The 20,293-nt window shown below is 47.1% G+C and overlaps 1 protein-coding gene and 1 pseudogene across 1 annotated transcript; both read right to left on the bottom strand.

Moving 5' to 3' along the window:
- Positions 1-831: 831 nt before the first annotated feature.
- LOC132571185 (zinc finger and SCAN domain-containing protein 31-like) lies at positions 832-9,991 on the bottom strand. The gene is made up of 4 exons (XM_060237880.1): positions 9,952-9,991; positions 6,357-7,211; positions 5,434-5,560; positions 832-1,837 (listed from the first exon to the last, which is right to left on the bottom strand). The coding sequence occupies exons 2-4, from the start codon at positions 7,113-7,115 to the stop codon at positions 990-992; spliced, it is 1,734 nt and encodes a 577-aa protein (XP_060093863.1). The 5' UTR covers positions 7,116-7,211; positions 9,952-9,991; the 3' UTR covers positions 832-989.
- Positions 9,992-15,591: 5,600 nt separating this feature from the next.
- Positions 15,592-16,386, bottom strand: LOC132571419 (large ribosomal subunit protein uL2-like; annotated as a pseudogene).
- Between the last annotated feature and the right edge of the window lie 3,907 nt (positions 16,387-20,293).

Raw genomic sequence — 20,293 nt, 5'->3', positions numbered from 1 at the left:
TTAATTAGAGATTCCCAAGGATAGGCCTCAAACTGTTAATTAGAGATTCGTAAGGATAGGCCTCAGCCCCTGCTCAGAACACAGTAGCCTGATAGGACCTATGGCATTACCTTTCTATTGAGTCAAACTGCCAGTCAGAGAGCCAATTTGGTGTAGTGGTTAAGTGTGCGGACTCTTATCTGGGAGAACTGGGTTTGATTCCCCACTCCTCCACTTCCACCTGCTGGAATGGCCTTGAATTAGCCATAGCTCTCATAGGAGTTGTCCTTGAAATGGCAGCTGCTGTAAGAGCTCTCTGAGCCCATCTACCTCACAGGGTGTCTGTTGTGGGGTGGGGGGGAGGTAAAGGAGATTGTGAGCTGCTCTGAGACTCTGAGATTCAGAGTGTAGGGCAGGATATAAATCCAATATCTTCTTCTGATACACTCTGCCCAATTTTATCTATTCTAGGGGTCCCCAACCTTTTTGACCCTTTCCCAAGGGTGTCAGGTAAAGATCACTGTCACAGCACTGCACCCTGAGATCCCTCCTGATGGGAGAGGACAAAAATCGAACCGCTGAGCTAGGAGCTCTCCATAATTATCTAGAGCAAATGTTGAGATCAACTCTCCATATGCAGAATCGCTAAAGACTAAGCAAAACTGAACTCAACCCAACTTCTCCCCCATGGTAATATATATATATATATATATATATATATATATGGACTAAAGGTTTATATCCTACCGCCTACATTGTGCAAGCATAAATAAACACATTCCTTGGATGGTACTAGACGCATCCCTACCCACCCACTCCAAATGCCACTGGAATCAGGAAGGAGCAAGCAAATTTGTACATGCAATAATTTGTCCTTTTTTTTTATCCGACTGGTCATCTGGGTGGGGTCTCAACCATCCAAGGGGTTGAAGTTCCCATTTCCAGGTGTTCTCAGGTTTCTAAGTAGTGCCGAAGGACCCTACCCATCTGGACAACGCCACAATCTGTGTTTAGCTCTTTCCTTCTTGGTGGGTGGTCTGGTGCCGAAGCAGAAGTGACCGGTCTCTGAAGATCTTCCCGCAGTCCAAGCATTTGTAGGGCTTCTCTCCCGTGTGGATTCTCATGTGCACCCGCAGGTTCGAATTGCCCCCGAAGCTCTTCCCGCAATCGGTGCACGTGTATGGTTTCTCTCGCGTGTGAGTCCTCTCGTGCACCAGGAGGCCTGAGCTCTGGCTAAAGCTCTTCCCGCAGTCCCTGCACTTGTATGGCTTCTCGCCCGTGTGGATCCTCTGGTGCCTGATGAGGACCGGCCGTTCCCGGAAGCTTTTCCCACAGTCAGTGCATTTGTACGGCCTCTCCCCCGTGTGAGTCCTCTTGTGCACAATCAGGTTAGAGTTGTCGCAGAAGCTCTTCCCGCAGTCAGAGCACTGGTAGGGCTTCTCCCCCGTGTGGATCCTCTCGTGAGTGACCAGGTAGGCTCTCGTGCTGAAACCCTTCCCGCAAACAGAGCACTTGTATGGTTTCTCTCCCGTGTGGGTCCTCTCGTGGGCTTGAAGGTTGCATTTCAGCTGGAAGTCCTTCCCGCAGTGAGCGCACGCCTTCTCCCTCTCGTTCCCCATCTTCTGCCCCTCTCCCAGAGGGATCGTTAGCTGGACCACATTGCCGTCGAGTTCCACGTACCTGCCCTGAGAATTAATGAACTTGTCCCCCTCCTTCTCGGGGTACGTTTCCTCTCGGTTTGCAGAAATGTCTCCTCGATCGGACCAGGGAATGCTTTGTCCGGCTCGTCTTGAAAACACCCACCGTGGTTCCAGTTTCTGCAGATTTGGGGGTTGATTCTGCGCCTGCCCATCTCCCACTGGAATAAAACACAGAACCGTAATCGGAATTTTAGCAAAAGAAAAAAGACTACTGGATCAAGCCAAAGGTCCATCAAGTTGAAGACTAGGTTTTCTACCCTGTTTTTCTCTGCCTTAAAGAGTCTCAAAGTAGCTTACAATTGCCTTTCCCTTCCTCTTCCCACAACAGGCACCATGTGAGGTAAGTGAGGCCGAGAGAGTTTGGAGAGAACAGGGACTGGCTCAAGGTCACCCAGCAGGATTCATGTGGAGGAGGAGTGAAGAATCAAGCCCAAGACTCCAGATTAGAGTCCCCCATTTTCACAACACTAGAAGGGCCTTTACTTTAGCTAGGAGCATGTCCCTGCCATCTATGGTAGTAGAGGGGAGTATAAAGGGACTCCTTATGCACTTAGGCTCTGTTCCTGTTCCCAGCCTGGAATAGATTATCTGGAGCATGTATTTTTTAATTGTTCTTTTCATACGGCGAGCTGAAGGGAAATTATTAGCCCGCTGTTGGAAAGGTTCCCTGGCAGATCAAACAGACTCAAATTAGATTATCTTTTGTCAGATAGGAACCACCAAACAACAAGACAGGTGGCTAGGTTCTGTTCCCAGGTTTATAAAGAATGCAAAAAGCGAGACAAATAGGCCAAACTGTAAATCTTTTAACAAATTTTAAAGTGACTTTTAAAAATGGTTTAAAGGGTTAAATAATAATCTTTTAAATTCTTTTTTTACCGTTATAACCCTCAAGTCATCAAATTTTAACATGCAGATTCTTTGCGAGACTTTTTATAAGGTATTTTTAAGGTTGTTCTAGATGACTAAAACGTTCTGGTCAATGACTGTAATAATAAACTGAACTGAACTGAGTCCCCCATTCTTAACTCCTACACCATGCTACATTCAGTTCAGCAGGTTTCTACAGCATACACCTTGTTTGCTCTGCCAATATTCTTTGGAATGGACTGCCAGAAGTTATATGAAACATCCCTCTTTCATCACACAGCTAGAAGCTTACCAAAAATCTCCTGTTTTACACTTCGTCTAATCACAGAATCATAGAGTTGGAAGCAACCTCCAGGGTCATCTAGTACAACCCCCTGCACAATGCTGGAAATTCACAAATACCTGCCCCCCACACATACCCAGTGACCCCTGCTTCATGCCCAGAAAATAGCAAAAAAACCCTTAAGAACATAAGAGAAGCCATGTTGGATCAGGCCAATGGCCCATCTAGTACAACACTCTGTGTCACACAGTGCCCAAAAAAAATTTATATATATATAGACACACACACTGTGGCTAATAGCCACTGAAGGACCTCTGCTCCATATTTTTATCTAAACCCCTCTTGTCCATGCTTGTGGCCACCACCACCTCCTGTGGCAGTGAATTCCACATGTTAATCACCCTTTGGGTGAAGAAGTACTTCCTTTTATCCGTTTTAACCTGTCTGCTCAGCAATTTCATCGAATGCCCACGAGTTCTTGTATTGTGAGAAAGGGAGAAAAGTACTTCTTTCTCTACTTTCTCCATCCCATGCATAATCTTGTAAACCTCTATCATGTCACCCCGCAGTCGACGTTTCTCCAAGCTAAAGAGTCCCAAGCGTTTCCACCTTTCTTCATAGGGAAAGTGCTCCAGCCCTTTAATCATTCTAGTTGCCCTTTTCTGGACTTTCTCCAATGCTATAATATCCTTTTTGAGGTGCGGCGACCAGAACTGCACACAGTACTCCAAATGAGAACGCACCATCGATTTATACAGGGGCATTATGATACTGGCTGATTTGTTTTCAATTCCCTTCCTAATAATTCCCAGCATGGCGTTGGCCTTTTTTATTGCAATCGCACACTGTCTTGACACTTTCCGTGAGTTATCTATCATGACCCCAAGATCTCTCTCTTGGTCAGTCTCTGCCAGTTCACACCCCATCAACTTGTATTTGCAGCTGGGATTCTTGGCCCCAATGTGCATTACTTTGCACTTGGCCACATTGAACCGCATCTGCCATGTTGACGCCCACTCACCCAGCCTCAACCTTCAGGGCCCCTGGCCAAAATGGCCTGGAGAAAAATTGCTTCCTGACTCCAAAGTGGCGATCAGCATTTCCCCTCGGCATGCAAGAAAGGGCCATAAGAACAAAGCGCCTGTGCAACCCTTCCTGCCCTCCTTCTCATGATCTGCCAAGTTCACAGAATCAGTATTGCTGTCAGATGGCCACCTAGCCTCTGTTTAAAAACCTCCAAAGAAGTTATGACAGCTGTTTGTAGCACAACATCGTATTTTAGACTGTGTTTTTGAGCCTGCTTTTAAAAAAAAAAAATCTGAGCTTGAGGCTTATATTACCAATTAGTTTAGGTCAGGGCTTTTGTTGTAGGAAAAAGCTCAGCGGAAACTCATTTGCATATTAGGCCACACACCCCGACATCACCACTGTTTCACATGTGGCTTTTTGTGGGAAAAGCTCTTCAGTGCCTCATTTGCATATTAGGTCACACCCCCTGGCACCAAGCCAGCCAGAACTGCGTTCCTGTACATTCCTGCTCAAAAAAAAAAAGCCCTGGTTTAGGTGTTGAACAAAGTTTGAGTCCAGTGGCACCTACAAGACCAACAAAGTTTAAATCTGGGTATAAGTTCTCATGTGCGTGTTCACATTTCTTCAGAAACCAGTCACTTTGACTGGTGATAAGGCACTGTGAAAGGTGGTGGTGTGCATGATTAAATAGATTCCCAGCATTGTGTTCTTCAAACGAGATGATTCTCAAAATTTCGGCAACATCCTCTTGCCAGCTGTACTCCAGCAACTGGAATTAAGAGGTAGACTGCCTCTCGATAGAGAGGTTCTGTTTAACATTGCCCTAACTTGGATGGCCCAGGCTAGCTCAATCTTTACAGATCTCAGAAGCTAAGCAGTGTGGGCTAGTACTTGGATATGCCAGGGCACAAAATCCCCCCAAGAGAAAGCAAACTTTCAACCCTGTAACATGATAGTGGCAACACGAGGAGGGGTGTTGGGTTAAACTGACAGGTCAAACTAGTTATATAGTTGAACCTTTGCCGCTGATCTTAAGTGTTTCGAACGTTTCAAGTTCTGCTGCCATGCAGTAACTATTACAACAATCCTGTAGGGTACCATAGTACGGTTCTCCTCACAAAGCAGTTGGGGGTGGGGGAGGAGACTGGACTCACCCCATGAGGTTGAGAGCAACCTGCCAGCTGAAGGATGCTGGGAAAACTACTATTTTACCACTCCACTCAGCAAATGGCATTTATTAACTTATTTATTCATTCCCCAACCTTTTCATCTCCTCAGGTTTGAAGGCTTCCTTCCATTAAGTGCCCTTTACCTCATAAGGCAGACTGGAGGTGGGCGAAACCACTCCTGCCCCCAAGTTTGAGAGCCTCTAACACAAGTTAGAGGACAGCTGGATCCACCACAGTGGCAAGATTTGAATGCGGGACTTTCAAATTCATAGGTCAGTGGGCTGTTAGGCCCTGCCAGCTCTCAATCAAAGACTTTGTTCTGTACAACACCAACCGTTGTTGCAAGTAACCTGTTACAATAAAAACAACACCGCTGAGATGGTTAGAACAAGAGAACATTTACCCAGAGAGGTGGTGTCTCTGTCACCTTCCTTTTTTATTTCTCTGAAGAGCGGACACTGCCAGGGGTTTGAAGGGGCCCCTTCCACCTCAGGAACACCAGCCACCCCATCCTTGAATGGCCTCGACACCTGAAAAAGAGGGGAAGGTGACCTCCACAGCACAGCAAAGACACACATCTGCATGATTCTGATACATTCTGTCAGATAGTGGGTTTGAGTTAAGAACATAAGAGAAGCCATGTTGGATCAAACCAATGGCCCATCCAGTCCAACTCTGTGTCACACAGTGGCCAAAAACCCCGAGATGCCACCAGGGGAGCCAGAACTTCAGAAGCCACCCCACTGTTGCCCCCCAAGTACCAAGAATACCGAGCATCAGTGCCCTAGATAGAAGTATGCCCCACAAACTTTATTGAAAAGGCCTGTTTCCTCTTCAGTGGGCCAAAGGAGGCAGATCAAATCCTATATATACAATAGAGGCTCAACTGACACATGCAGCACAAAGAGCTGGGGATGCGGTGGAGGTAGACTCCTTGAACAGGACATCTGACTGGAATCGTTTTGGGTCTATCACTCTCAGCCTCACACACCTCTGTGAGGAGACAATGGAGGAAGCGAGGAGGACATATTCTGCACTGATGTCCAAGGAGACAGATCAGGTTCAAAAAAGATATTAGATAGCAAAACTAAATAAACCCTGCGTAGGGAGAAAAGCTCCCCACTTAACAGAAAACTAGCGCATGAAGATATGGACTAGGCTACAAGCTACCTTTCGAGCTGCGGGATGATATCAAAACATGGGGGAAACATTCAAAAATAATGCAGCTTGAAGTGGTGTGCCCCCCATTATGATTCCACCCCTCTCATTCGAGTATACGGGCCTGTCTCTGAGCCCCTCATGACTGAAAGGATGAGACATTCTCACCTGCTCTTCCTGCCTCTCTTCAGGCGGACATCTCCGCAGGAAATCCTCGGCCAGAGCCACCGCTTGGGCACAGGTCTCCGGCCCGCCTTTCCTAACAGTCTTCTGCATTTTCAAGGGCAGGACGGTCAAGAATTGCTCCAGAATCACTAGCTCCAAGATTCTCTCTTTTGTGTGTCGTTCTGGCTTCAGCCACCGATGACCAAGTTCCCAGAGGCGCCCGCAAGCCTCTCGTGGGCCTTCAGCCTCCTGGTAGCGGTATGTCCGAAAGCGCTGGCATTGTGCTTCTGCACTGATGGTGTCATCCTCCAGGATTTCTTCCTTCACTTTCCCACAGTCTTCTTGGCTGTTGTCCCCAATCTGGGTTCCTCTGCTGAGACCCAGAAGCTTTTGGGTCAGGATCTGTCCTCTCGAGCGTTGTCTGGTGTCAGACGTTTCAGCAAAAGGGGACAGAACGGTCCGAGCCTCTCGTACTATCAGCCCCAGCTGGTGTGGATTCCTCCCCTCTGACTGAGAGGTCTCCATTGCCTTCAGGAATTCTTGCAGCTGGGCTTCCCAGGGCTTTGCAGTCTCCCGTTTTACGGGGTCTGGTGCATTTCTTTCCCAGAATCCCCCAATGTTCCCAGCGTGCACAGCATGAAGGCCTTTTCCAATTCCCCCTTCAAGGGTCACTGAGTCTAGAGTCTCCATTTTCACCCCTGGCTGCACCCCAGCTCCCATCTGGAGACCCAAAGGCAGCACATCACGCTGCTCGGCGGCCATTTCCTTCTCCAGGCAACAGCTGGCCGGACCTGATATTATCAGATAATCCCACCAATTTCTTTATGGTGACACACGGAACCCAGGCATGCAAGTGGTCTGAAAGAGAAGATCAGTGTTCCCAATGATGATCACCAGAAAATGGCTTTTTTCTAACAAAAATTAGAAACAATCTGGACTTTAATGTGGCTAATAAGGCCCAGAAGGTCTCTGAACATGTGCAAAGTATCACAAACCCACACATATTTGTGATTAGTAGAAGGGATTACATAGGTCAAAGGGCTCTGAATTTTGAGACAGACTACTATCCAATTTCAAATACTAATCATTAATTTAACACTTTTGTTTGCTGAGTTTCCACTCATATCACAGTCTCCAAAGTGGCAAACTTTAAAACTTCTCCGCATTAAAACATTTCGACCATGAAAACATTCAAAATATAAATAGGTGAGAAATATTTCAATCAATTAAATAAGGTCATGAAAGCCACAGTCCTCCACATATTGCTTACCCCACATGATGCACCGAAAGGGTATTTTGCCTCTGAACATGGAGGTTCCATTTAGTAATTGTGGCTAATCGCCAATGATGCATTTAATTACCTTTTAAGTCCATCATTGCACTTTATGCACTTTATGACAGAGAACTATTTAAACTGGCTGTGTACTGGATAGGAAGGGTTGTTTTTTTAAAAAATGATAAATATTGGCTTAACCCAGCTCTTCTGAGTTTCTTATCTTTATCTCTGTAGGATCAATAAAGTAAACAACACATTTGTCTAGCTGGATACAAGCAGCCCATATCCGTCTAAATTATTCATTGCTTGTTATTAATAACTCATGCAGCCCTTTGCAGTCAAGTCATAAGGCAGAGTTTGGGCATAAGGACGGAAAAGACTGACAGCTTTGTATTGTGGTTACAGTGCCAGACTAGGATCTAAAATAGGGTTGTTTAACTCATTTGTTATGAGGGCCGGATCTGACATAAATGAGACCTTGTTGGGCTGGGCCGTGTGTGTACCTATTTAAGATTAGGTAGCAGAGATATAAACTTTATAAAGGACACAGACAAACACAATTAAAGATTTCTCCTCCAAAAAACTTAAAACATGTTTAAAACATCAGCACTTGTTGGTCTTAAAAGTGCTTTATTCATATCTCTCCCATGGGATTCAGGGAACTGGGCAAAGAAAGCTCTGACTCTTTCCTTTCTTCCCAGGAGAACAGGAGAGAGAGGAGCCTCAGCCAAAGGAAGAGAGGCTTGGCTCAGTAGCTCTGCTGTGCGTTTGAGAGAGCCTTTCCACCCCAAGGGAGGAGCCTCAGTCAATACAGAAAATTGAGGTTTTGCTTTGTAGCTCCTGTGTGATTGAGCAAGCCTGGCAAAGCAAGCTGTTATGCAGAAAGAAGCAAGAGAGAGGAAGAAGGAAGCAGATGACAACAAAGAAAGAACTTCATAAAAGATTATAAAATTGTACATAGGGTGTAGAAAATGGCCCTAGACCTAGAGATTATTTTTGCTCCCTCTCTCGGGAGATGACTATAAGCCAGTTTGGATAAAGACAAGATATAAATGAAGAAAATAAATAAAGAATAGAGAGCTGAAGAGTTTGTGCCTTCTCTGTTGCTTTTAATGACAACTAAGAAAAAACATAATAATAGAAATTTATAAAATTGCACTTAAGGTGTAGAAAGTGGACCTAGAGAGAATGTTTTCTCCCTCTCTCAGGAGACAAATATAAGCCAGTTTGGGTCGCTACTGGGGATAAAGGCGGGAAATAAATGAAGAAAATTATTAAAGGAGGGCAGAGAGGCAAAAACTTTGTGGCTTCTTGGTTGTTGTTTTTTAATGACAACTAAGGGAAAACACAACAGAGGTTTATAAATTGACACATAAGGAGTAGAAAGCAGACCTAGAGATATTTTTTTTTCTTCCTCTCTCAAAGCTCTGTTGATAGTCTGATGGATGACACAACACATAATTGTGTAATGTAGTGGTTAAAAGTGTCAGAGTAGTATCCAGAAGGCCTGGGTTCAAATCCCCACTTGTTCCATGGCAACTCTGCTAGGTGGGCAGTCACACTCTCTCAGCCTAACCTACCTCAGAGGGTTGTTGTGGTGTGGGGACAAAGTGAAGAAGAAGAGAATGATGTAAACCACTTTGGGTCTTACTGGGAAGAAAGGCAGGGTACAAATAAATTAAATAAACAATTCACTTATGTCCTATGGCCATAAGTTCCACATCACCAGCCTGTTGGTGGAAAGTGCTATCTGGGCATGAGGTGAGCCACTGGGGATGTGGGAGGGCTTCTTTGGTGGTTTCACTTCCTAATACTCACCAGGGCAAATTCTGCTTAGCTTCTGAGAATGAGCTACCTTGGAATTAGACATCTTACACCCTTGAAGTTGACCGTTTTTTATCTTTTCCCCAAATATTTTAAAAATGTGTAAAGCTCCCCGTTTTGAATATTTTTATGCTACTGTAACAACCATGCCTAAATGCTTTGCACATCGGATTTGAATGGATCGGCTTCTTAAATTGTTTTATTGGTTATGTGCCATAATAATAAATAACCTGACATCTGATATCTTACACTGGGCGAGGATTTTGCTTTGCTAGGAGGACATTTGATTGGCTGCTGAAGGAAACAGGCTATTGGCCTGCGTGGTCTGATCGGTACTTTTCAAAGCCACAACAGGCAGAAATCCAACAGGCACAGCTTCCTCGGCATAGCAAGGATGGAGTGAGACCCCATCAGTGCAATTGCTGCCTGCCCAATACTTGTGAAAGGCATGCAGAAAAGAACAAAGCCGCCCTTCCCACCATTGAATTAAATCCTCACCTGATTTCCCCCTTCCTGAAAAGGGAAGACAATTACTCCCGATCCCGCGGCAGCGCCTGGGAAATTTAAACCCTACTTTCCCACGGTAGGCGGGGCAGGAAGTGATCTCTGGGCTCGTCCCAAAGTAGCTGGAGCTGCTCTAGGAAAACTGGGAGTCGGCGAACTTAACCCCTTTATTTTATTGCGAGGCAAGGCGCCCCTTTGAAAGCCTAGAAGGCTGTTTGTTTGTGAGACATGCAGAAGTATGCATGACGCACACACGAAAACTTATAGCCGGAATCCAATTGCCCCACTCTCCATTTCGACCTTCTCCGAAAACTAATTCCTGGAAGCCTGGCTGTGGCTTAGCCTAAATCAGTATTTATGAAGGATTCACACAGTTGTATTATACTTTATCAAGAGACCAGTCAGTGGGCTTCTGTTAGGGTTCCCAGCCTCCAGTTGGGGTCTGGAGATCTCCCGGGATTACAATGGATTTCCGGGCTACAGAGATCCCTTCCCCTGGAGAAAATGGCTGCTTTGGAGGGTGGGTTCTATGGGAGTATAGCCCTCCAAGATCAGCAGGATCAGGCCTGGTCAGTAGTTGGAAGGGAGACCATCAAGAACATCCAGGGCCGCTTTGCAGAGGCAGGCAATGGCAAACCACCTCTGAACGTCTCTTGCCTTGAAAACCCCACCAGGGGGCGCCATAAATCAGCTGCAGCTTGATGACATTTTACACACATACGTTATACCCCACAGATCCCCCTCCCCTCCAAGAGCCTGTTTGGTGTAGGGGTTAAGTGCAGGGACTCTTATCTGGGAGAACCGGGTTTGATTCCCCACCTCTCCACTTGCAGCTGCTGGAATGGCCTTGGGTCAGCCATAGCACTCTCAAGAGTTGTCCTTGAAAGGGCAGCTTCTGGGAGAGCTCTCTCAGCCCCACCTACTTCACAAGGTGTCTGTTGTGGGGGAAGAAGATATAGGAGATGGTAAGCCAATCCGAGACTCTAATTCAGAGAGAAGAATGGGGTATAAATCTACAGTCTTCTTCCTCTTCTTCTCCACCCTCCCCAGAATCCACCCCAAAATCTCCAGGAATTCCCCAACCCAGAGTTTTCGAGCAATGTTCCCTCTAAGCTGCAGAGTCTTGTGAGCAAAAATTCTACTTTGTGAGCTACTGGTATTAAAGCTGTGAGCTGCTGCATCAATTCAAGTGCACTGGGGTCATCCTTCCTGAGCTAAGACAAAAATGTGTGAGCTGGAGGCTAAAAATCTGTGAGCTAGCTCACACTAACTCAGCTTAGAGGGAACACTGTTAGTATGAAAACTACCAATTGTTTCCTTCTGTTCTCAGCCTTCAAAGACAATTGTGCTTCTTGCCTGAGTTTGAGGTACCATATGAACTTTGCTGGCCTTTCTCTTTCCAGTTAAATAAGAACATCAGAAGAACCCTGTTGGATCAGATCCAGTCTAGCATCCTGTGCCAACCAGAACCTACGTACAGCCAACACCAAGGTGTACAGGCTGAAGAGCTACATCATAAATTAGTTTGCTCTGGGGCCATTTTTCCTGAGCTAAGAAAAAAAAATGTGTGATCTGGAGGTTAAAAACTCTGAGCTAGCTCACACTAGAGCACACGAAAGCTTACATTCTGAATAAAACTTTGTTGGTCTTAAAGGTGCAACTTGACTCCTACTTTATTCTTCAGCTTCGAGCAGTGGTCCCTAACCTTTTTGGCACCAGGGACCAGTTTTATGGAAGGTGATTTTTCCACGGACCAGGGGGGTGGGGGCAATGGTTTTGAGATGATACAATTGTGCACTTTATTTTAGTGTGGTAGTTAAGTGTGTGGACTCTTATCTGGGAGACCTGGGTTTGATTCCCCACTTCTCCACTTGCAGCTGCTCGAATGGCCTTGGGTCAGCCATGACTCTCGCAGAGTTGTCCTTGAAAGGGCAGCTTCTGGGAGAGCTCTCTCGGCCCCACCTACCTCACAGGGTGTCTGTTGTGGGGGAGGAAGATAAAGAAGATGCTTTGAGATTCGGAGTGGAGGGCAGGATATAAATCCAATGTCTTATTATTATTATATTACTACATTGTAATATATAATGAAATAATTATAAACTCATGGCCTGGTTGCTAACAGGCCACAGACCAGGACCGGTCCACGGACTGGGGGTTGGAGACTCCTGGCTTAGAGGGAACACTGGCCCAGGGATATCGGTGGCAGTGACCCCATAGGGTTTTCTAGGGAAGAGATGAACAGGTGTATTTAGCTATTGTCTGCACCTCTGTGCAGCAACCTTGGACTTCCTTGGTGGTCTCCCCTCTGAGTACTGATGTGGTAAAGGTAGTCCCCTGTGCAAGCACCAGTCGTTTTTATTGCTTTCACGGAACTTGTAACTTTCCTATATGCTGTTAGCCTAACTGACTCCATATTGTAACCAGATACTAACTCAATGTGCTCTCAGCCAGGCCACTAACAAAACCGCTATGCATTTCAAACAAACTGTGATCACTGAAGGGTGGCAGATAGCCTCTGGCCAACATCTGCAGGTGCCCTTTGAAGCCGGCTGGCCAGGACATCTCAGCAAGACTCCATCCTCCCTTGCTGATAACAGACCCTGGGAAACAGACAGTCGTCTCTGGCCGTGTGAAAGATCGTTTTATTGTTGCTGCCACAAGCACATAAAAATGTAACCAATGCTAACTCCGTAGGAGAAAGGCAGAAAAGGACATCTTCCTCTACCTTCTCTGTCCCCTGCATAATTTTGTAAGCCTCTATCACGCTTACAAAATTATGCCAATTTGGTGTAGTGGTTAAGTGTACGGACTCTTATCTGGGAGAACCAGGTTTGATTCCCCACTCCTCCACTTGCAGCTGCTGGATTGGCCTTGGGTTAGCCATAACCTAAGGAGTTGTCCTTGAAAGGGCAGCTGCTGTGAGTGCCCTCTCAGCCCCACCCACCTCACAGGGTGCCTGTTGTAAGGGGAGAAGATGTAGGAGATTGTAAGCCGCTCTGAGTCTCTGATTCAGAGAGAAGGGTGGGGTGTAAATCTGCAGTCGTCTTCTTCATCATCATCGTGTCAGCCCCTCGATCATCTTTTCTCCAAGCTGAAGAGCCCTGACCTCTTCAAGCTTTCTTCATGGGGAAGCAGAAACAGTCTTCTCCCCCACACACACTGAGAGAGGGAAACAGAATGGCGACATATCGTTGCCTGGTTTCAGCACCTTATCAGTACATGCTAAGAAGAGGGAACTCTTCCTCTTGGGAGCAGAGGTCAGAACTTAAGGTAAGGGTGGAATGGTAACAGCTGGGTAGAAGGAAAAATGTTTTTACAGTCAGAGTTGTTCAACAGGGAATCAGCTATCTAGGGAGGTGGTGAGCTCCCCCTCACTGGCAGTCTTGAAGCAGCTGCTGGACAAACATTTGTCAGGGACAATCTAGGCTGATCCTACATTGAGCGGGGGGGTTGGACGAGATGGCCTGTTTGGCCCCTTCCAACTCTATGATTCTGTTAATCAAATAGATATCATTATGCACTTGTGGCACATAGAGAGAGAAGAGATATACAGACATGGTTATTCTCTCTCTCTCTCTCTCTCTCAGAGGTCCATCGGTGGCTATTAGCCACAGTATGTGTGTGTGTGTGTGTGTGTATATATATATATATATATATATATATATTTGGCCGCTGTGTGACACAGAATGTTGGACTGGATGGGCCATTGGCCTGATCCATCATGGCTTCTCTTATGTTCTTATGTTCTCTCTCTCTCTCTCTCTCTCTCTCTCTCTCTCTCTCTCTCTCTCTCTCACACACACACACACACACGGATTCACATCCACCCCTTACATTTCCCAGCTTGCTTAAAGTCCTAGACCTGGAAGGAATCTCAGAGGCAATCTACACTCCACCCCAGTGTTTCCTTTGAGCTGAGTTAGTGAGGGCTAGATCATAGTTTTTTAGCCTTCAGCTCACACATTTTTGTCTTAGCTCAGGAAAAATGGCCCCATAGCAAACTAATTCATGCAGTAGCTCACGATTTTAATGCCAGTAGATCACAAAGTAGAATTTTTGCTCACAAGACTCCACAGCTCAGAGGGAGTATTGCTGTACCCCCCAATTCCATGCAGGAAGTCCAAAGCCATATTAGGATCCTGTGAATTTAGGGGGAGGTATTTGTGAGTTTCCTGCATTGTGCAGGGGGTTGGACTAGATGACCCTGGAGGCCCCTTCCAACTCTAGGATTCTATGAGTCTAGATGGCTGTCATCCACCTCTCCAGCTCTTTGGTTCCATGACCCCTGATGTGGCCTTACCCCTGTGTATGGTCCGGCTTGTCCATCAGGAAAGTGTCTCTTTTGCGTTCTAGTGAAGAAACTGTGACAGACTAAAACAAAAGGGTGATTTTGCAAAACGGCAGAATCGTTTGAAGAGGCGCAGAGAGAAAAGAGTGGCTATGATTGACAGCTCTTTTCCTAGCTCTCCCATTGGTTGGAACACGGCCACAAAGTTCTGAAGGGGGAGTTGGGTTTTGACAGTTGTGGTGGTTAAAAGGGAAAAAAAGATTCCTGGGAGAGAGACACTCGGGAGGTGTCTCAGGGAAGATCTCGAGGGCAGTGCCAAAGAGAGTGCGGTGCCAAAACAATATTCACCCGAATGTCCAAAAAGTATTTGCTTATTCCCACCCGGCTATTTCCAATCAATTTTGTTATTTTCTTTAATTTTCTAATTATTGTCCCCAGTGCCTTTTCTGCTATTCCTGGAGAAAGTGACGGGAAAACCCTTCCTGAACAGAGGTCATTAATAGGGGTCCGTCACAAAGCGCAATTCTCAAACCAAACTTTGAGGTATGTTTTTTTTTTTTTGACCTGGGATCTTGAAATATCCTGGCTTGCTCCAACCCAGCTTCTGTATCACAGCCTCAGTGGATGCCTAGAAGGGGGACTGGCTCACAGCCCCCCAGTGAGCTTCAGGGTGGATTTGGGACACGAGAAGCTCAGTTCCTGCAACTGCCATCACATCACAATTCATTTCTGCCTCTGTGACACTTCAAAATGGAAGCTGCGGTCAATCGGGTGCTAAAGCTTCCAAGATTATGTTGGAAAACGTAAGGGGCTCAAGAGGAGACCTCACATTCCACAGGCTGCCGCAGGGTGGGGGATGAACCCCTCGTAGCGCTCTGCCTGCAGTTAACCTCCAGCTCTCCCCTGGCTTCCTGGCGGGAGGCTGGCCTGGAGTCCTGAGAGGAGAGGCACACCTTGATCAATTGGCTGCCACCAAGCTGGCTCTTTTTATGGAATCAGACCACCAGCCCACTCTGCTTCTCCTAAGATATTACACCAATATGTGGGCTCCTTTGCCCAGGTTTAAGGACAGGTTTAAGGGGAGGGGAGGGGAGGAGAGGAGAGGAGAGGAGAGGACATGGAGGGTGAGGGAGGGAAGGGACAGGAAGAGGATTCTTGGGCTTGATTTGAGGTGCCTACGTGCCTCTCTTGCAGGGAACAGAAGCAAGCCAATGATTATCCAAACAGCACTGCAGTGCCCTGACAAAGGTGCCAACATTTTTTTGCACGGTCCGAGCCAGTTGGTATCGAAAACATAGCCACTTCCTCTTTTTTTTTTTTTTTTTTACCATTCTCACAACATTTATTTTTCTATGAATGCTGAATGTAAGGCCTTAGTTCTCCTTCTCCTGCACAGTCTTTGTTCCCCATAGTCTCCCTGCACGACAGGCTGCAATGAGACCAACTTTATGACCAGCTGGAGCATCTCTCCTCAGGGTTGAGGGCTTACCAATGCATTGGTGGTTAGCATCACCAAAGGGATGTTCGACAGGATTCATACCCACACCACAGACACGGGGCCAGCAGTTTCTCTTGGCATTGTGTTTGTGATAAGCTCACCCAGCTTTCAAGATAGGTTTGTCAATACGGCCACTGCCAGCGACAATACCGACAACTGCTCTGTTTGCTGTGCTTGGAGCCAGAAGGCAATTTTACCCTGGTTTTTTTTTTGTTTCAGGATTGTGGGAGACAACTATGGCATAGTTTCCAGAATCACGAGCCAGTTTGCCACAATCACCAGGCTTCTCTTCAAGACAACAGACAATGGGGCCTCCTGGCAGAGTGCCAACAGGTAGCACATTGCCAACATGAACTGAGCCTTTTTGCCACAGTACACAAACTGTCCTGTATGAATGCCCTCAGCTGCAATGAACAATTCTGTTCGTTTCTTAAACCTATATGGATCTTGGCAAGAGGGGCTCCTCAGCCAGGATCATGAATGATATCCTTCACAATGCCCTTAATATCGCCCTGCCTCTCAGCAAAGTCGGCAGCTCTCAGCATTGCTGGACCCTTCCCGTGCTTCACGTGGGCCCTGAACACAGACCCAGCACCTTTTCTCTGGCCTCGGATGACACGGCCCATTGTGTACTCAGCCGGATCATCGCCCCTTCCTAACAGAGACTGGTGACATCGTTCCAAAACACGAATGAAAAATAGAACAGACCCGGCAGGCTTGGCTCAGGCAAGCGTGGCGCAGGGGAGGGGGCGGGGTAAGATCCGGATTGCTGCCTTCAACCATCCAACTTGCTGACGTATTAAATGACTCCATCTCAAACGACAGGCGGTTGTTGACAAAGGAGAAAGGTGACGGAAGAGAGGGACTGACAAGGCCGATATTGGCGCCACGTGGTCTTTATGGGAAGGCCTCTGAAAGAGAAGTTAATGTTACCCACTAATGGCTGAACCAGATGTTGCAGGGAAGACTCTATGCTATGTGATTTAATGTCTGGACCATACTTTTGCCCTTTGTTGTGGGGATTTTCCTGTTGATGTTATTTTAGAAAATAGACTGTACGGCAAAGAGCAACAAAAGGTGCCTTCTCCTGGGCCAAGTTGTCGGTCCATCTAGCTACGTCCCGTCTCCGTGGTTGTATTTCAGTGGTAGTACAGCTGATGGGCAGGCAGATGGTCCGGGGTCAATCTGGGATGTCAATCTTCTCCTCCTGAAGAACTTTGTTATTCTTTGCAAAAGCCGCAAGGGTCATGCTTTCTTGTGCACCTGCAAATAATAATATACTATGAATATAAATTGTGTGGCACTATGTGAAATGTCAGGGAGATGGGGTGGGAGAGCAGGAGGTAGGAAGGATATAGGGTTTGCATGGGCAGGAAAATTCCCCCTCGCTCAATGAGCCATTTCCGGTCTCACTTTCCCAGTTCTTTTTGGGCAGAATGACGGCCATTTGCAGGGCTTTTTCATCCTGGTCTTTTTCAGCCTTCTTAAGACGTTTCTTATGGCTTTGAAAATCTGGCGAACCCTTGGCCACGCTTCTTTGTTGTCCCCTATAATATACTATGAATGTAAACTGTGTGACACGATGTGAAATGTCAGGGAGATGGGGGTGGGAGAGGTTTTGTTTCCATCCACCTGCTGGCTAGCAGTCCTGCAAAACGTACAGCAGCAGCAGGAGCAATATGGCCTTCTGGCTGTTATATAACAGGGGTGTCAAACATGCAGTAAGGGGCCAAATCAGCCCAGTGCCCCCCAGCTGTCCCTTCACGCCGCTGCGCCTGTCCTCCTCCAGCGGTGTAGGGCACGGTGGGCAAGAGGTGGCGTGCCGATGCCAGCGGGGGGCCTCACCGAGGCTCCAGCGCAGTGTCTCCTCCCAACCAACCTCCCCTTGTACTCCCACCTTCCTTCCCACCCTCCCTCCTCGTCTCCAACCCATCCTATCCACGCAAACCCATTCCTCTTACCTTATTTGCCTGCCTCCCTCCCTCTCAATCTCCATCCTATCCTACCTCCATCTTCCTTTTCACCCACATTGGTAGGAAGTGAGTGGGAAGTGGGAGCCTGGGGAGGAGGGTGGGATGGAAGAAGCGGTGGGAGAGCGGGAAGGAGGAAGGATATAGGGTTTGCATGGGCAGAGAAATTCCCACTCGCTTCACGGAATCGGTCTCACTTTGGCACTTCTTTTTTTCAGGCAGATGGGCAGTTTAATTCTGGTGTTTTTCACCTTTTTATAGCTGTTTGGAATGGCTTGCAAAATCCTCCTTGGCGATGCATGGGCAGGGAAATTTCCCCTCGCTTCACGGAACTGGCCCGACTTTTGCAGTTCTTTTCCTGCAGAACTTTCTAATTCTTTGGCATATACGCAAGGGCCATGCTTTCTTGTCCTCCTACAAATAATAATATACTATGAATATAAATTGTGTTGACACTATGTGAAATGTCAGGGAGATGGGGTGGGAGAGCGGGAGGGAGGAAGGATATAGGGTTTGCATGAGCAGGGAAATTCCCCCTCGCTCAATGAACCATTTCCGGTCTCACTTTCCCAGTTCTTTTTGGGCAGAATGACGGCCTTTTGCAGGGCTTTTTCATCCTGGTCTTTTTTCAGCCTTCTTACAATGTTTCTTATGGCTTTCCCCTCGCTTCATGGAATCGGTCTCACTTTTGCACTTTTTTTCAGGCAGATGGGCAGTTTAATTCTGGTGTTTTTCACCCTTTTAAAGCTGTTTTGAATGGCTTGCAAAATCCTCCTGTGCCATGCTTCTTTCTTGGCCACCTGCAAATAATAATATACTATGAATATAAACTGTGTGACACTATGTGAAATGTCAGGGAGATGGGGGTTTCCTCCAGCGCCTTGTCTCCTCCCAACCAACCTCCCCTTGTACTCCCTTCTTCTTTCCCACCCTCCCTCCTCGTCTCCAACCCGTTCTATCCGCGCAAACTCACTCCTCCTACCTTATTTGCCTCCCTCCCTCCCAATCTCCATCCTATCCTACCTCCATCTTCCTTTTCACCCTCATCGGTAGGAAGTGAGTGGGGAGTGGGAGCCTGGGGAGGAGGGTGGGATGGAAGAAGTGGTGGGAGAGCGGGAGGGAGGATATAGGGATTCCATGGGTACGGAAATTCCCCCTCGCTTCATGGAAGCGGTGCCACTTTTGATCTCCTCCTGCTGCAGATTTTTCTGAATGTGTTCCACAGCCGTATATGCCATGGTTTCTTCTGCACCTGCAAATAATAATATACTATGAATATAAACTGTGTGACACTATGTGAAATGTCAGGGAGATGGGGGTTTCCTCCAGCGCCTTGTCTCCTCCCAACCAACCTTCCCTTGTACTCCCTTCTTCTTTCCCACCCTCCCTCCTCGTCTCCAACCCGTTCTATCCGCGCAAACTCACTCCTCCTACCTTATTTGCCTCCCTCCCTCCCAATCTCCATCTTCCTTTTCACTCTCATCGGTAGGAAGTGAGTGGGGAGTGGGAGCCTGGAGAGGAGGGTGGGATGGAAGAAGTGGTGGGAGAGCGGGAGGGAGGGAGGATATAGGGATTCCATGGGTACGGAAATTCCCCCTCGCTTCATGGAAGCGGTGCCACTTTTGATCTCCTCCTGTTGCAGATTTTTCTGAATGTGTTCCACAGCCGTATATGCCATGGTTTCTTCTGCACCTGCAAATAATAATATACTATGAATATAAACTGTGTGACACTATGTGAAATGTCAGGGAGATGGGGGTTTCCTCCAGCGCCTTGTCTCCTCCCAACCAACCTCCCCTTGTACTCCCTTCTTCTTTCCCACCTCCCTCCTCATCTCCAACCCGTCCTATCCACGCAAACTCACTCCTCCTACCTTATCTGCCTCTCTCCGTCCCAATCTCCATCCTATCCTACCTCCATCTTCCTTTTCACCCTCATCGGTAGGAAGTAAGTGGGGAGTGTGAGCCTGGGGAGGAGAGTGGGATGGAAGAAGTGGTGGGAGAGCGGGAAGGAGGGAGGATATAGGGATTTCATGGGTAGGGAAATTCCCCCTCGCTTCACAGATGTGTCCGAACTTTCGCTGATCTTTTCTTGCAAAATTTCCGCATTCTTTCCCACAGCCTCCAGGGCCATGCTTTCTTCTGCACCTGCAAATAATAATATACTATGAATATAAACTGTGTGACACTATGTGAAATGTCAGGGAGATGGGGGTGGGAGAGATTTTGTTTCCATCTACTTGTTGGCTAGGAGTCCTGAAAAAAGTACAGCAGCAGCAATATAGCCTTCTGGTTGTTCTAAAACAGGGGTGTCAAACATGCAGTTTGAGGGCCAAATCAGGACCCCGGAGGGCTCCTATCAGGCCCCCGAGCAACTGGCTGTCATCTACTTCCTTCTCCCTCTCTCTTGCTTCCTTCTGCATCGCAGCTTGATTTGCCAGGCTCCCTCAATTGCACAGGAGCTACAGTGCAAAGCCTCTATTTTCCCCATTGGCTGAGGCGCCTTCCTTGTGGAGGAATAGCTTGCTTTGCCAGGCTCTCTCAATTGCACAGCAGAGCTACTGAGTCAAACCTCTCTTCC

The sequence above is a fragment of the Heteronotia binoei genome, chromosome 5, assembly GCF_032191835.1.
Source record: "Heteronotia binoei isolate CCM8104 ecotype False Entrance Well chromosome 5, APGP_CSIRO_Hbin_v1, whole genome shotgun sequence".
NCBI classification, from domain to species: domain Eukaryota; kingdom Metazoa; phylum Chordata; class Lepidosauria; order Squamata; family Gekkonidae; genus Heteronotia; species Heteronotia binoei.
Note: the sequence above shows the minus strand (reverse complement) of the source record. Positions and strands in the feature narration are given on the sequence as shown.